The sequence below is a fragment of the Myotis davidii genome, unplaced genomic scaffold (assembly GCF_000327345.1).
Source record: "Myotis davidii unplaced genomic scaffold, ASM32734v1 scaffold235, whole genome shotgun sequence".
In the NCBI taxonomy this organism is placed as follows: domain Eukaryota; kingdom Metazoa; phylum Chordata; class Mammalia; order Chiroptera; family Vespertilionidae; genus Myotis; species Myotis davidii.
The window spans coordinates 2,568,806-2,586,032 of record NW_006287462.1 but is presented as its reverse complement, the minus strand read 5'-3'; the positions used below and the strand labels follow the sequence as shown (position 1 = coordinate 2,586,032).

General features: G+C 44.5%; 1 protein-coding gene across 1 annotated transcript in view; it reads right to left on the bottom strand.

Moving 5' to 3' along the window:
• Window positions 1-17,227, bottom strand: part of TBC1D1 (TBC1 domain family member 1) — a 205,435-nt gene that overhangs the window by 98,051 nt on the left and 90,157 nt on the right. Inside the window, exon 3 of the mRNA XM_006759336.2 lies at window positions 580-1,098. Coding sequence (XP_006759399.2) covers window positions 580-1,098 — 519 coding nt within the window. The remainder of the gene's footprint in view (window positions 1-579; window positions 1,099-17,227) is intronic.

Sequence of the window (17,227 nt, the reverse complement as noted above, 5' to 3'; positions counted from 1 at the left end):
CACCTGCTCGGGACAGCCTCCCTGCCAATTCCTTTTCTGCCGTTTGGCCCATTATCAGTTTACCAAACTTCTAGAAAACACTGAGCAGGCCATTGGCTGAACTAACATTTCAGTTTAGGTATAAATTTCAAATATCACGTCATCTCCAAATCCAATTACCCTGCTTAACAAAGCATAAATGCTTTATACATTAATAAAAATACCAAGGAAGGAGTATTTTCCAAAAAGATTTTGTTGAAACAGATGACCTGAAATTACTATACATTTTTTAAAATCCCTTTCTGGGCCTCTTTTACACATATTAACTGTGTTCCTTCCACATTGAAAAGTTATCTTTATAAGCATGGTTGGGGGAGATAAAAATTATACAAGAAAATGGATTCTCTTTATCCTTCCCCTTGATGACTTTAAAGGCTTAGGACTCAAGCAAGGACTTTATCCTGAGAAAAGAATTATTGAGGATAAAAATACATGGATTCCACATAAATCCAAAAGCAATGTACTAAGCTTCTTCACTCAATAAAGAAGATTTGCTTATCTCAAGACTGGGGATGACCACGAGGCTTGGTGATGTTTTACCGTAAAAAGCATAGTTCGATTTTCCTCAATATCCGTTGGCTGCACAATATTGTGTCCACTGATGAGGTGGTTCTCAATGTCGTTTTCATCAAAAGAGCTGAAGAAACTGTGACTCCGCAGGTTCCCATCCTGAAACTCCTTCCTGTAGGCCAGGGAGCGCAGGCCGGGCTGCGAGTAGGACTTGCGCATGGGCCAGCGGCCCTGCTCCGTGGGCCCCGCGGGCTGCAGCACCGATCGGAACTTATCCGTGAAGGAAAGCGCCGCAGCAGGGCTGCTGGCCTCGGAGTTCTGGGAGACCAGGTCAAGTTCGGCTTTCCTGCTGCAGCTGATGTGGTTGAACTTCTCAATGCACTCGTCGATCAGGGCCGGCGGCGCCTTCTTGTGCGCCACCGTCACCCGGCCGCAGAAGAGCACCTCGAACTTCTTGGAGAACGTGTCGTCGAACTCCGAGGGGCAGTGCAGCTCCTCCTGGCGGGCGATCCTCCCGGCGTGGCGGATGGAGCTGATGATCTCGGGCACCTGCCGAGAGAAAGGAGTGTTATTTGGAGCACGCAGTAGTGGGCACTCCCAGGCACAAGGAGCCAACACCGTGCTCTCCCCCGGCTTCGCTGCACATTCCATCCCAGGGCACCAAAGGAGGATCCCACAGGAATCTGTCCACTCCTTTCCTGGCACTTGTCTGTCAGTGTACCGACCTTCTAGAAAAAGAAGTCTGCCCTCCCATGGGTGCAAAATACACAACTTTCACAGGGAAGAGATGAGGAATCCTACATAATAAAAGCCTAATATTCAAAGTGTCCAGGCGTTCGTTCAACCAGTCGACCAGTCGCTATGACACACACTGACCACTAGGGGGCAGACGTTCCAATCGGTAGGTTAGCTTGCTGTTGGGTTCCGGCAGATCGGACTGGGTGAGACAGGCCGGACATGCCCTGGACCCCTCCACGGCTCCTCCCTGGCCTAGTTGTACACCAGTGGGGTCCCTCAGCCTGGCCTGCACCCTCTCACAATCTGGGACCCCTGGGGGAGGTCAGAAAGACAGTTTTGGCCCGAACCCCACAGGCCAGGCCACGGGTGCAAGACTCCATGCACCGGGCCTCTAGTAGTATTTATAAAGCACCTCTTACATCTGAGGGGCTACTCTAGAAGATTCACACGCCCACACCCCACAGGGTTAAGTCAACTGGCCCACGGATGCACAGCCAACGTGGCTAACCTTGGATTCAAACCCAGGCTGGTGCCAGTGCAAAGCCAAAGGTCCTCTCTGGAGAAGCCGTCACCCCCTGAGAGTTTTGTCTCCAATGCAGCTCACCAAAACACTATGCAGCGACTCTAGATCTCGTGGCAATGTACCTGGGAAAGCTGCCCACAATAAATGGCTGGGATGAGGATGACAAGACTGAAATAATCTTATAAAACATGTCTTCAAATCACTTTCTTCAACAACAACTAACAATTTACTGCCGAGTCCTGTACCCCCTAATAGTTGAATAGTATTAAGTGCAGAGCGTGGAGGTTTTAATCAAGGAGTAAGCAACCATGGCGGCATCATTATCACAGCAACACACTGGGGCTCCCACTCACGGAGATGCCCAAGCCTTTAGGTTCAAGGTAAAGTCACGATCGGAGAATGAACAAAATGCTCTCGTGTGCTACTGCGGTCCCGACTGCTACACCCTCTCCTCAGTAGCTTGGTCGGGGCTCAGAGCAGCAGGAGGCGGAGGAGGAGTCTGCAGCCGCAGTGGTAGGTCTGTGCGATCAGCCACACACTAAACAAGACGGGCATGATTCAACCTCCCATAGGAAGTGCCTACTTATTGTCATGACCTAACACCCAAAGAAATTTTTTTTCACTTTTTTTCTGTTAGATAATTCAATTTAAAGTCCAATACCCATTGGCCCAATGTCTTTTTTAAAACATTATAGGGAAGGAAAAACAACAACAACACCTTTTCAATTTAGGTCAAAGATCAATATAATACAGTAAATGGAGGTGGTTTTAATAGATTTTAAAAGTATGCTTATATTCTGGGTTCATGACATAATCCCTTAAAACTCAAAAGATTTTTTTCTCTCTGTGATTTCATATCAAGCACATCTTAAAGACAATCTCTCTACCGTAAAAGATTATGATATGTCATTTCAAGGTATTTTATCATATAAAGAGTCAAAATAGCCCTAGCCAGTTTGGCTCAGTGGCTAGAGCGTCAGCCCGCAGAGTGAAGGGCCCCAGGTTCAATTCCGGTCAAGGACATGTACCTCATTTGCAGGCTCGATCCCCAGCCCTGGTGGGGGCACGTGCAGGAGGCAACCAATCGATGTGTCTCTCTCATATCGATGTTTCTCTGTCTATCTCTCCCCTTCCCTTCCACTCTTTCTTAAAATCAATGGGAAAATATCCTCGGGTGAGGATTAACAACAACAACAACAAAAAAGTCAAAATACCTTTAAGGATATTTTAAAAATTGATTATGAAGTATAAAGCCTAAATGATACCAAATAAGGTGAAATGTCAACAGACATCAAGCATCTGTCTGCACTATTTGCTTGTGCTGTAGCTCACTCTTCAGCTCTACCGCTAAGTAATTATACATCGCATGGAGGCCTCAAAATTGTTCATCAATATAAAAAAGGCAGGACAACAAGAAGAAAGAGGTAGGGAGTCGAGGTTTCATTCACACCTTTGCAAACAAGTCACCACAAGACCTCAGCAACATCAGCCTCAGTTTCTCTCTTTGAAAAAAAAAATGCTTATTAAGATTTTTCAGTTAAAAGTTGTATCTGTGAAGTAAACAATAAAGATGTTTTTCAAAGAAAAATAACCAACTTATGCAAGTCAGGAACCTTGTCGCTTTTCTGAGCAAGTGTGTGGAATTATTTTATCAGGAGTCACATGAGTCTTCCCAATTACTAACCCTTCTCTCTGAACAGAACATTCAAAGCTTACTCAGTCTTTTGAGGTTTGTTAAAATTACTGACATTTCTGGCCCTAGCTGACTTGGCTCAGTGGATAGAATGTCGGCCTGAAGGGTCCCGGGTTCGATTCCGGTCAAGGGCACATGCCCAGGTTGCGGGCTCGACCTCCCACTGGAGGGCATTCAGGAGGCAGCCAAACCATGATTATCTCTCATGATTGATGTTTCTGTCTCTCTGTCCCATATATATATATAATTGACATGTCTACTAGTAGTATATGCTGGTCACCCAGTGCATCTGGAGTGAGTAATGTGTCTTCCATTATGTATCAAAAGGGGAGAGAAAATGTGTGAAGCCACATGCGTTTATGGTGACTCAGTAATAAGTGGCACAGACACAGTAAGACACAAAGCAGAGGACTTGGCTGTTCCCGCACTTCGCAGGGGCAGAGGGGCTGTAAAGAGATCCTTGTGCCTTGGCTGGGTTGAGCTGTGGAAGCTTTTCCAACCCCAATTTCTTCTATACTGTCATCAGGTTCCTAAAATCACATGCTGCAGTGGAAGACCAGGGCCCACCTCTCCCTGCTCTGGTGAGTCATGTGTAATGTGGGTAAAGGAGATAACTGGGGTTAGAAAAATCCCTGGGATCCTGGCCAGAAGAATATAACAATCTCAGGATATTTGAAGGTATACTGCTCAACATCGTTTGAACAATGAATCATAAACAGTTAAAAATCTAATGCTAAAGATTACTATAAATCATTCGCGTATACTAGGAGAGTATTTAAATTTTTTTTAAAATGGCTCCAAATGTGTGTAATTGTGTAAACCTCTATCCATTGTGTCGTTCCCTTCACCAGAACAGACCTGGGCGCTGCTTTCTGAAAAACGAAGGCATAATGCCCACATGTGAGGAAATCCTGAACTCTCCATTCTTTATAACTGTCCTCGACTCACCTGCACTGTTACTTGTTACATGTGAGAACTGGGTCGTTCACGTCATTTATTTTCAAACATGTTTCCAGGTATGATGCGATGCCAGGAGGCAGGGATTCAGGGTGTGAGATGAATGAATGGGAAAGGAAGGGAGTACCGAGTAATTGACATGGGGTCTGCTGGGAGCAGAACTCAGAAGGAAGCACTGAAGATGGAGAGAAAGGATGAGTAAGAGATCCCGGAAGGCTGAACCCAAAGGGGTTGGCGATCACCTGGGAGCAGGAGGTGAGCGTGCCGAAGACTGCACGTAACCTGCAGAGCTCGGCCTTAGCTCTGGTAGATGGTTGTGCCACTGGCCCAAGTCAGGGAAACAGAGGAGAGGTGGGCCTGGGGGGACATCACAACGAGTTCTGCTTCTGTCCATGTTGTGAGACCAGGGGACCTGAAGCAAAGGTCTGTGGTGGGCAGATACACAAATGGGCCTGGCCCCTAAGGCAGGAGACCTAGATTCAGAAGCCAACAGCTCACACACAGGAGGTAGCTCACACCTTGGAAAGAGAAAAAGGGAAAGTAAAGGAAGGGAGCAAAGATGGGACCTTGGAGTATACCCACATTTCAGGCAGAGGAGGGGGAGGGCAGGCCGGCAAAGATGATGTCAGAGGTGCCAGGGAAGCCAGCACTCCCGATTCCAGGGAGAGGAGGCAACAGAATACAGCAAGGGCCGAGCCAGGTCTGCTGGAGCTGGCAGCTGATAGACATACATACAAATAAGCGGGGGGGAGGGGAGGGGGATGCCGATACTAACCCCCCAAAAGAAGCAAACTTACCTGAAAAATGCCTCAAGGTCAAACTTCAGTCTCTACAAGGACATACACTTCAAAGTTACAATATTTACAAGCAGACCCTTGTAGGCAAAAACGCTGAGGCCAGGGGGATATGTTCCCACTGATACGATCTGGGTACTTTTAACAAAAATCTTTTTTTAGTTTAGTCACAGCAATAATGTCTACGTCATTTCTGACTGCAGATCAGCAGATAAAGTAAATCAAAGTTAACCAAAGCAACGACAAGCATCTGAAAAACATTTTACTGGAATAAATTCAACCAGGGTTGGAAATTTGGTTTTATTTCCTTCTACATTGCAACGTGCAACAAGAAGGAAGCATCAATAATAAAGCGGCCCTGTTTAGACATAAAAGTTTACTGAACTGCTCTCTGCTGACTTATTTGAGTTTATACTAAAGCTCCATGGTAAGGTAAATCTGCACTTACTTCACAACCCAAGCAAGTTTCTTTCTAATCCACATACCAACAAATGCACGGTATGGTACGAACTTTCAGCAGCAGGCTCACGTGAATATTGTTCTGCATTAAGTAGCCAGAAAATGATACTCTAAGAGAGTCAGAAATGTTCATTTCTGTAAATAAAGTCCTTATTTGAACATTTGGGTCAACTTTCTTTTTAAAAACATAGGGATTTGAAAGGATTATAAACACACTGTGAGGTGTAATTGCATTCCATTACAAATAAATGGTAACAAATAAATAGTAAATTCATCTAAAGAAGCCCATATTTTGTCCTTAAAATGCTAGCGTTTTTTCCTGTTCTTTAACATTACAACATTCCCAAACTGCAAAAACATGACATGTTCTCTCCCTGCCAGGAGTTAAAACAAGCACTTGGAAGGAACAGCCTTGTGTTTTGATGTTGGTAATGGGTGGTTATTTTTTATTTGTTGGTGATAAACAAAGTAAATGGGGGGGGAGGGGTGGCTAAACTAAACCAAGTATTTCCTCACTCTGTCTTACATGCCTTGAATTCCATACAAAAATGCTAAAGAAAGTTTCTTCTTACTAGCGCTCGGGACTCACGTTATTTGACGAGAATGACTCGCCTCCCTGACAGTACCTAGACAGGACACGTTGAGCACTTATACCCAACAGTGCGGCTTGTTGAGATAAGATTCATCACAAAGATGTAAAGCCCGTGCGATGAAGAGGACGTGATTGCTCCTGTCCTTATGAGGCTTGCCGCGCGCGAGGCGAGAGACACGCCTAAACGTGTGATTGTCAGTATAACGACAGATGCTGGAACACAAACAAGAGCCAGGCAGAGAACGTGAGCTGGAGACGGGGTCCTGAGTAGAGAGGTCTGTCTTGTCTACCAGCCCTGGCTACTACTAATGCCTCGACTCCTGCTTGGCCTGACAGTTAGCCACAGGGTCTGACTAGTATGTTACATCTTCCCAAAAGTGAGATCAGATGTGCTCATGAGCTGGCTGAGGAAGTGTCAGGCGCAGAGGAAATGCTATTGACTGCGAGCCGCTAATACAGGGCCACGCACCCTCATTCACCGTATCTCCCAGCATGTGTTAAACAGCAGTAGTATTCTGCTTCGCTGGTTCTGAAATGGAAACTAGATAAACGCAGCTTTCAGACCACATGGAAAGAGCCTATGCAAACACAAAACCCAGCATCACACTCCAAAATAATCGTTTGAAAGGTTCACCACAACCTTTTGATCAAACCAACACATTTCTTCAAACATTTAAAACATTGAGACTGAAATCCAACAAAAGAAGTTATTTAATAGCCGCAAGAGTGAACGAGGGAGAGTGGGAGAAGGGAAGAAAGGAAATGAAAAGGTGGGAAAGATATCACTGTAAAATTGCGAAATTATTTTACGTTTTCTAAAACAAGTCTGAAAAGTCAAAACACTTCGATTGGTTGGCATAAATATTAACAGAAATCATGGAATAAACCATTGAAATGTTCAACCTGGGAACATCAGTCCTCAAAGTCCAAGCCTTTCATTAGTGTATTGATTCACAACTCAAGTGTATTGATTCACACTTCAGAATTGCCAATATTTTAAAAAGTGAATGTCTAGCCCACCCCAGTGTAGACAAAGCAGCTGGCTTGGTGGTGGGCCCTGGTCCCTGCAGTTTTCAGAAGCCCCCACAGTTCCAATGGGCAGAACCCCGGATGTATCACCTGTCCTCTGGCATGCCCCGAGGTAAGGAATGCCACCTCTCACCATCCCCCACACCATCACACCCCAAAATGATGGATTGATTGTAAGGCTGTGGCAGCACAGACGCAGGTGAACAAACTATCAAAGACAAAAACACAGCATCGCCACCCAGGTATCTGATGATACGGGCACATCTGATTTGCAAATAAATTCCCTGCATTTCAGAGCCCTCCGCTAATTAAATATCTAAGAGTGAATGCCTTATAAAAAAGGCTACTCTATCATTTTGATCAAAATTTACTTCAAAATAATCTCACTGATTAAGAAACACAAATACAACGAGCTAGCAGTTACTAATAGCCCAATATTAGTTATGTATGTTACAAAATCTATGAAAGGGGACACTGGAGTCCCTTTTCTACAAGTCAGGGAATAAAAACACGTCTGGTTCCTTCTCCAGGATACACGCCATCATCTGTCTCAAATTCGGTCACCGAGGGAGAGACCATCAGTGAAAGAATAGCTGGTCATACCATGTGTATTTATAAACAAAACAGTAAGATCGGCTAGAGCATTGCACACCAATATTGTTTTGCTTCTACATAAAATCAACCAGGACCAAACATATTAAACTTATTAAAATTTATTTTCAAACTAATGAGTTACCCATGTGTTGTGTGTTCACACCCAAATCAGTAATCTTAGACACAAACTTTAGAGGAGGAGAATGTGGACCTTCTATGAGGCGGCACACACCGGAGTCTTTTTACCTGTTCTCATTCATGCCCTAAAACAGTGATGGCGAACCTATGACACGGGTGTCAGAGGTGACATGCGAACTCATTTTTTTGGTTGATTTTTGTTAAATTGCATTTAAATATACAAAATAAATATCAAAAATATAAATCTTTGTTTTACTATGGTTGCAAATATCAAAAAATTTCTCTATGTGACACGGCACCAGAGTTAAGTTAGGGTTTTTCAAAATGCTGGCACGCCGAGCTCAAAAGGTTCGCCATCACTGCTCTAGGCCAAAGGGGCTGACCTCTCTGAGCTGAACTGGAAGGTCAATTGTTTTATGACCAAGACCTTTTGTGGGCAGGTTGCTACTGAGCAGAAGGGACAGAACAGAGGAACGCCTTGAGCCCTGCCTCCTACTCCCTTCCAGGAGTCAAGGTCAGGAGGCCGCTATGGCATCACTTGGCATACAAGGGCCAACCTCACGAACCAAGGAGACCAAGTACTGATTGCTTTACCACTTCCTTATGCTCCAGCTCCCATTCAAACCCCAGCAGCAGAATGTCCTCATTAGTCATCTCTTATTTCTTTTTTAAAAAAATATATTTTATTGATTTTTCACAGAGAGGAAGGGAGAGAGATAGAGAGTTAAAACATCGATGAGAGAGAAACATTGATCAGCCGCCTCCTGCACACTCCCCACTGGGGATGTGCTTGCAACCAAGCTACACGCCCTGGACCGGAATCGAGCCCGGGACCTTTCAGTCCGCAGGCGGACGCTCTATCTATCCACTGAGCCAAACCAGCCATGGCTCTTATTTCGAATACTAAGCTTAACACACGACCATGTAGAAGAAAGTGGGACCCATCTCTCTGCAGGCCGACACTCTATCCACTGAGCCAAACCGGCCATGGCTCTTATTTCTAACACTAAGCTTAATACACGACCATGTAGAAGAAAGAAAAAAAATATAGAAACATATAAAGTCACCCATAGTCCCAGCCCAGAAATATCCACAGTCAACAGTTTACTAGTTCTTACATGTGGTTCTTTTGTACATTAAAAGGTCATTTCCTTTACAAAAAAACTGAAGGGGAGGGGTCAAAGTGCCCTGTAACTTACTCTTATCACCATGTACATTAAAAGGTCATTTCCTTTACAAAAAAACTAGTGGAGGGGGTCACAGTGTCCTATAACTTACTTTTATCATCCTGGATGGGCCTACAGCATTAACACGTCAACCCACATAGAACCATCTGACTCCTTTCTGATAACCACAGCAGCCATTTCATTCACTGCAAACACTGCACACAATGGGAATACCTTGAAGAAAAACAACTTTTTTAACCTATTCAGGATCCAATTCCAATTTACCGTACGCTAGTTGTCACAAACTCTGCTCACTAATAAGCTCTTTAGGCAAATGTGTGATGAGCATCCCAACCTTCGCATAAACTGCCTGCACCCCCAGTGACATTAGAATATGGAAGATGCTTGCGTGCGTGTTGTAGGGCGGGAGGTAAGTAGGAGAGATCATGACCATGAACCCATAGTTGCTCACTAGACCGGAGAGAAATAGTCCATTAAGAGGGACATCCTGAAGCAGAAACTGAAACAGAATAACCTTGAAAAAGATGGAGATGAACTCTCGCTGCCCATGGTCGCAACTATTAGGAGAAAGTCAGCCCTAAGCCCTGCCCCAGCTGACGCCACGAATCTTTCCACTGAGCTGACGGACCCTGTTGGGGGAATTCTGCAGCTGCAATGCTGAAATAAGCCCCCCATAAAGCATAGCTGTTACCTTCCCGTTTGCAGAGTAAGAAAAGGTCAGCCTCTGTGAAAGGAACAGTAACTGCGAAGCCCAAGCCACAGGGAGCAGCCCTGGGGTCTGAGCCCCAGGAGCGCTGAGACACGGGCACGTGAGCAAAGCCACCTCAGAAGTGAATCACCTAGACCTCGCTGCCTCCCGTGAAGCCAGGCGGACAAACTGCCCGGTGGAGGCCTTCCAAATTCCTTACCCACAAAGCCACATGCAAAATAAATGGTTCTAAACCACTGAAAAAATAAAGTAACAGTACCTAAAGGCAATGAGCTAGTTATTATTCCAAATGTCTTTCAGCACAGAACTGCTATAAATGACAAAAATGTCATCTATACCGGCCAGCAGCAGATAATGCCAACCACTGAAAGATTTGACCACGTTTCCAAATACCCTGTAGACAATAGAGCTCTCCCCCACCTCACCCCATCCCCCACTTTCCAGCAACACTACCCAGCTAAGCGTAGGAGCGCTGTGACTACACTGGAGCTGAGGCAGCAGAACCCAAGGACCCACAGGAGCAGAACATGACCCCACCACGCAGGTCCATGAGCGGCAAGCAGCTTCTGTGCACGTTCAGGACAGTCCGCAAACTTCAAAGCACACACCACATGCTTGCGTGTCAGCTCCAAGAGAGGAGAATCACTCTGTTTTGCTCACTAACATAGTCCAAAGTGCCTAGGACAGTGCCTGGCACACAGCAAGATAAATCTGCTCGATGTGTGAATGGTTGCGACTGAAAAGGAGACTTCAGTGATTTCAAAGTTTTCGATGATGAGGAAGACACATCTCAAGTAGATTTGGGAAGGGGACCAGGGTGAATCTGCAATATCCCCAACGCAACGCACCTGCGAAGTATGCGTGGGACAAGTATTTGTAGAAGGAATGAGTGCTGTAAAAATAGTAAACCGGGAACACTGGGACTAGGTCCTTTCGGATTATAAGATTTTTCGAGACAGCTGAAGATGGACCCCTCTAAGTGCCTAAGCTATTTTTATTTTAACCAGTTTTGGGTGGGAATGGGTTCTCTAAAGGCTACAGAGAAGGTAGTTTAACCCTTTGTTGCGTGTGATGAGCATACTTCACACCATGATCACAAGAGCTATTGAGGTTGTGTCAAATTGTGTGCTGCTGTGAGTTTGGGGCAACAGGCAAGACTGTATGGGATCTTAGGTTGAGAGACAGTATTTCAGCTTTTAATTATCTACCCCACATTCCTTCCAGTCCTCCCTAAGCAAATGTTGGCATGCCCTCTCTCAAACGCACCCCAGGACCAACACAGAGGCTCCCAAGCTTTCTGTTCACAAACCCCTCTGATAGACCCCCACGGACCCTTCTCAGAATAAGGTTTTTAAATGCAAAAACTAGAACATGGGGGAATACAACAGAACTTAATTATACTAAAAGAAAATTATCCAAATAATTATGACACAGTACTATGTGTTTATCACCATATTTAACAAGACCTAGAAGCAAGTGATATAACTGCTGTGATTCAAGGTAATGGTGAGCGTAGACAGCATTTTTAAGAAATGTGTAACAACCATAATGCAATAAAAAAACAACTGAATTTATTGATGTTACCGTCACAGGAGCTGCTAATGCTCCTGGGTTTGATAACTACATTCATAATTGAAGACGATGTTAAATTTCAGTAGGAAGTTAGTAAAAATGAGGATGCGATTTTTTCCCCCATCCAAGTTTATGGACCCTCCCCCTGACTCCCACCCTCAAACCCCAGGACTAAAGAAAGCAAGGGAGCTGGGAGAACCGACATCACTCACTCGAGGATAAGATCACCCCTGCCAGCCGTCATCTCTCTTGGGACCACGGCGTGTATATACTGTATATATGAATAAGGCCATGGCGTGTATATACTGTATATGTGAATAAGGCCACGGCATGTATATACTGTATATGTGAATAAGGCCACGGCGTGTACATACTGTATATATGAATAAGGCCATGGCATGTATATACTGTATATATGAATAAGGCCACGGCGTGTACATACTGTATATGTGAATAAGGACACAGCGTGTACATACTGTATATGTGAATAAGGCCACGGCACCATCCCTCCATTCCAAGGCAAACATAAAGCCAACTGAAATGGGAAAGCTGCACCAGGAGCCACAGCCATCAAACTCTCCAAAGAGAAATTAAAATGGCATGATGCAGTCAATAAGAAAGAAAATTCCAACGGGGTAAAACTCAGGAGTCCATTAGTTAGAGTTATGGAATTAATTTCTACAAAACGCAAATGCTTCATCACTATATAATTACAACTCTTTTCAAATGTTATAAATACTCAATTTAAATTTGATGTGAGGGGTGTTTTTTTTTTCCCTAGCTAGTCCTTGAATGTGATAATTTAGTCTAATATACAGATGAAAATTACTTTCAATCAATTCTCTATGATCCCTGCCAGTGGGAGGACAGGAAAAACATAATAAATAAATACTTTTGCATCCTCATTTCAAGGAAGTGTTATTTGGGTTGCAGCTCACATTTGACAACTGCAAGCGAGCAGGGGAGCCTTGACTCTAGAATGTTCTTCCACTGACTCTCCACTAGCATCTGATTCTTCCAGATCCAGTTCAAACCTCTCTGCTCCATCCCAGCTCCCCAGGCCCCGTGCCTCTGGGTCATCCAGGTCCCAGCACGGAGTATGATTCCCACACCACCCTTGGGGCAGGAGACTGTTGGATTCATTTCTGTGGGCCCCGCGGGCCTGCGTCAGTGTTTACTGAACACTCACTCCAATGGGAGAGGCAAATAAATCGCAATTTTGTGTTTCTCCACCTTAAAGTGTAAAGTGAATAAGGTAATGCTAATGCATCTCAATTTAAACATAGTCACTTGAAAATACACCAAAGCACTGCAGGTAAATTCTGTAGATTACAATGAAAGAAACAAACAAAATGGCTGTATTTTCTAACCTTACCTAATGTTAGGTAGAGGAGGTGTGACACCAATATTTCACATACACACCGTCAGGGGGAAGCTAAGCTTCCAACATCGGCACTTGAATCTAGTGAAGTTAATACGGTATCTCAGGCCCCAATCGCCACTTATCAAAGCCAACTATGTGCCGACACGTGCTTTCCACGGATTATCTCACCGAATCCGCACACCAAGCCACTGAGGAAAAAACCATTATTTCCATTTTACACAAACACAGACCCCTCTGGACCACTGGGGTGCTGGGCACTGGGGTGTAGCTGAATGTGGCACCGTCTAGATTTGGATGCTTCACTACATAACATACAAAAGCCTTTAAATCATGAAAAACAACCTGAAAAATAAACTTCATTACCTATGGAAACCAAAAACTTTAGATGACGGTCTAAAAGCGATATTCAAAGACCGTCCTTTGCATTGGCACTTGCTTAAGACAAAAATGTGCAGCTTCAGTGAATAGAGCATCAGCCTGTGGACTCAAGGGTCCCAGGTTCGATTCCGGTCAAGGGCATGTACCTTGGTCGCAGGCACATCCCCAGAAGGGAGTGTGCAGGAGGCAGCTGATCGATGTTTCTCTCTCATCCATTCCTCTCACTTCCTCTCTGTAAAAAATCAATAAAATATATATATTTTTAAATGTGCAGCTTAAAGAATCAAACTTGTGGCCCTGGCCAGTGGGGTTCACTTGGTTCAGCATCATCCTGTGCACTTGCAGGTTGCGGGCTCCATTCCTGGTGTGGAACGTGCCAAAGGCAGCGGATTGATGCTTCTCTCTCTTTCTCCCCTTGCTTGTTTCCCTCTCTCTCTAAAAACCAATAACAAAATCTTTTCAAAAGTTAAAATTGTGATAATAGTAAGAACTGTTCTATTTTAAACTTGAGTTTAGATAAACCATTAGCCTTGTTAATTAGACAAATACTCATTACTTCCTAGGAAAAGCAGAAAAATGAATGTGATTCAAATTACTAAATTTGTGAACACAATATGGAACCATGTTGACAACATTAATTTTTTTTAAACACAAAATCATTTCTGGCATAGGGCTATCACCCACACACGCAGTGCCATTTTTCAAATTACTAAAAGCCAAACCTCTGTCCGCCTCCACCTCACAGACAGAAAACCAGGTAGTGGACTCCACTGAGACCAGTGTGGGCTGGCTCTCAGCCCCCCTACTTTGCCGTTGGCTGGGTGGGTGGCATGTGCAACTGGCACCAACATAGTTCAGAGCAGCCCAGTCCCAGACCCCTCTCATCTGTGAGGTCCATGATCATTTCCCAGTGAGTGTTAAAAATGTAAACTTATTAAATGTGTGACTGTCAGAATGAGTTCTGGTATGCCTTATCAACACAGTTGACCCTTGAACAACATGGGTTTGAACAGCGCAGGTTCACTTATACACAGACTTTTTTTTCCATTAAATACTTGCACTGCTTTTAATCAGGAATTGGAAGTCCACAGTAGGAGAGGGCTGACACTATATAGGGGACTTGAGCATCCCCCAGATTTTGTTTTCTGCAAGGGATCCAGGCACCCATCCCCAGTGGAGATGGAGGGGCAACTTAAGTTTTGGGGGAGTCAAATATTATACGCAGCCCAGCCAGTGTGGCTCAGTGGTTGAGCGTCAACCTATGAGCCAGGAGGCCACAGTTTAATTCCCAGTCAGAGCACATGCCCGGGTTGCAGGCTCGATCCCCAGTAGGGGGATTGCAGGAGGCAGCTGATCAATGATTCTCTTTCATCATTGATGTTTCTATCTCTCTCTCCCTCTCCCTTCCTCTCTGAAACCAATAAAAACATATTAAAAAACTAGATGTAGATTTTCAACTATGCAGGGGGTCTGCGTCCCTAACCCACATGTTCAAGGATGAACTGTACATCTATCACTTACAGGTTTTAAGTACACCATACCTGCTTTTACAGCATCAACTACATTCATGAATAAAACCTGTCACATATGTTCAAGAATCCTGAACTTCAATCAGATCGGGAGCAGAAACAGGCCTTTTCTCTCATACCATTTCAGCGCTTTTCTTGAAATAAACTACCCTCGCCAAGTAGCCGTTCCTTTTCTTGATCAACAGGCAAGTCAGGACTTGGACCAGTGCAGGGTATTCGTTAGAACTGGTCAGATCTATTTCCCACTTAACATATTTCATGCTTTATGTAATACCAAGTGTAACAACAACACCATTATTCGCTGCTCCTCAGACGTTATACGTGTGCAATAACTTTGATAAATGTTTATAAAACTCAATTGTATCCTAGCACGTGACACCTCACAAGCAGGATTAAGTGGCAAATACCTTCTCCCTGCTTTTAGAGCAGGAAGGAATTGAAAGCAGTACATGAGGCAAAAATGAAACAGTATAAAACTGCACAGAATGAAGTTGTCCAAGCCTGAATTCATCACTCGTGCCTAGCCCTCAGCTAGCATTTCTCTGCCTCCCTGACGTGCCTCCGCTTCTAGTGTGTAAGAAAGAAAACGGAATCTTAGACAAGCACCCAACCATCCCCCCCCAGCCACCTTCTCCCTGGCTATGCACTCGGTCACGTTAAAGGGAATGAACTACAGTGCCCTTTTTATTTTGTTTTATTTTTCAATTACAGTTAACATTCAATATTATTTTGTATTAGTTTCAGGTGTACAGCCTAGTGGTTAGACAACCATATACTTTACAAAGTGATCTCCCCGATATGACCAGTACCTACAATATCATTGACTAAACTACGTTTTAAAAATGTCAGCCTTCATGTCACTGCCATTTGAAAAATTAGCTAATAGAATAAGAAAACAAACCACAAAAATCCAAACATCAGGAACATGGTGATATGTGTAAAGTATTATAAATTGCACACACACACACCCCCTCAGCCAGTAAGCATCCATGGGACAGACCCAGCTTGCCAGAAGTTCATGTGAAAAAGATTTAAGGATTTCGTTGACGATAAGCCCAGGATCATCCAGCAAAGTGACCTGGATACTCAAAAGAATGAAAAGGACCGCAAAGCCTCTGGCATGAGGAGAACGGCCTCACAGCCCTGCCTGGTAAATCAGGCCACAGAGGAAGTTCCGTTCTCGCTTTCAGGAGACTTGAAAGGCGGCAGCAGTGAGAGTCCCTGGGTGGAGACTGGGGAGAGGAGCTCAGGGGTTCGGCCTGGGAAGGAAGACAGGACACACACCTGTCACAGGGAAGAGGATGAACACCCTCTCATAAACGGGAAGGAAAGAAGGTGAGACACGAAGTGAGAAGGATTTCTGCTCAGAGTATAGAAATCTTTCAACTAGAGCTACTGTCTGTACAATGGTGTGGACTTCTTAAGGAATGCTGAGCGTCCCTTGAGCAGAAGGTTCGAGAACCGGATGGATGAAGCATGTCCTCGCTGCTCAAAGTCAGTCTTTCAATTCTCCGAGTCCAGGGCTTTGTGTGCAGACAGACACTGAGGAAGAAACTGCAGTAGTTGAGCCACGGAGCCCGAGCCCGTCTCTCCCTGCTCTGTGACCCCTACTGGGAGAATGTGGGGAGAGGACAGAGGGTGACTTCATCTTCACAAGACCAGGTATTTTAAACCAGGGACATTCCTAGAGAACCAACACGAAACCAAGGCCAACAAAAGATAAAGACGGGCTCTAATAAAAAAAGACCCAGAATTGCTGCAGCAATCCTGAAAAAGAAAAAAGTAGGTGCGAACTCCATGGCCAAGGGCACGGCTAACGTGTGTGGAGAAGCCTCAGGGACTCCCTGAACTTCAGCTCTGATCTATCCTCAATTAATTCTAGTCAGAATAGAGAGTCTCCACTCACCAAGTGGGAACTGTACTCTCCGAATCCTGCCGTTTTCAAAAGTGAGACTTCCTCTTGATGTACGAGATAAGAGGAAAAGTAAAATAAAGATAAGCCCTTAGGGAAGGGGAGGAGGGAGGCTGTCTTAATACTGTGGTTCTCTCCTCAGAAGGTGTTTAGTGAAAGGCACTCCCCCCCACCCCCGCCCCAGACATCTCAGAGAGGATTTTGCTTTTTCTGTCTCTCTCCAGGGGTCGCATCCACTCCCTCAAGGCCAACAAATACCAATTTTTTTAATTTTTTTACTCTTTTTTTCCTTCTTTACAACTGAATTTATTGGGGTTACATTGGTCAATAATTATCTCGGTTTCAAGTGTACAATTCTAGACTACATTATCTGCACAATACAAAGTCTAGTCTCCTTCCAATGGTTTCTTAATCTACATCTTTAGCTCTGAATTCTTTCCTCAATTTGACTCAAATTTCCAACCACCTCTTTAAGAATCACAGCTTTCAG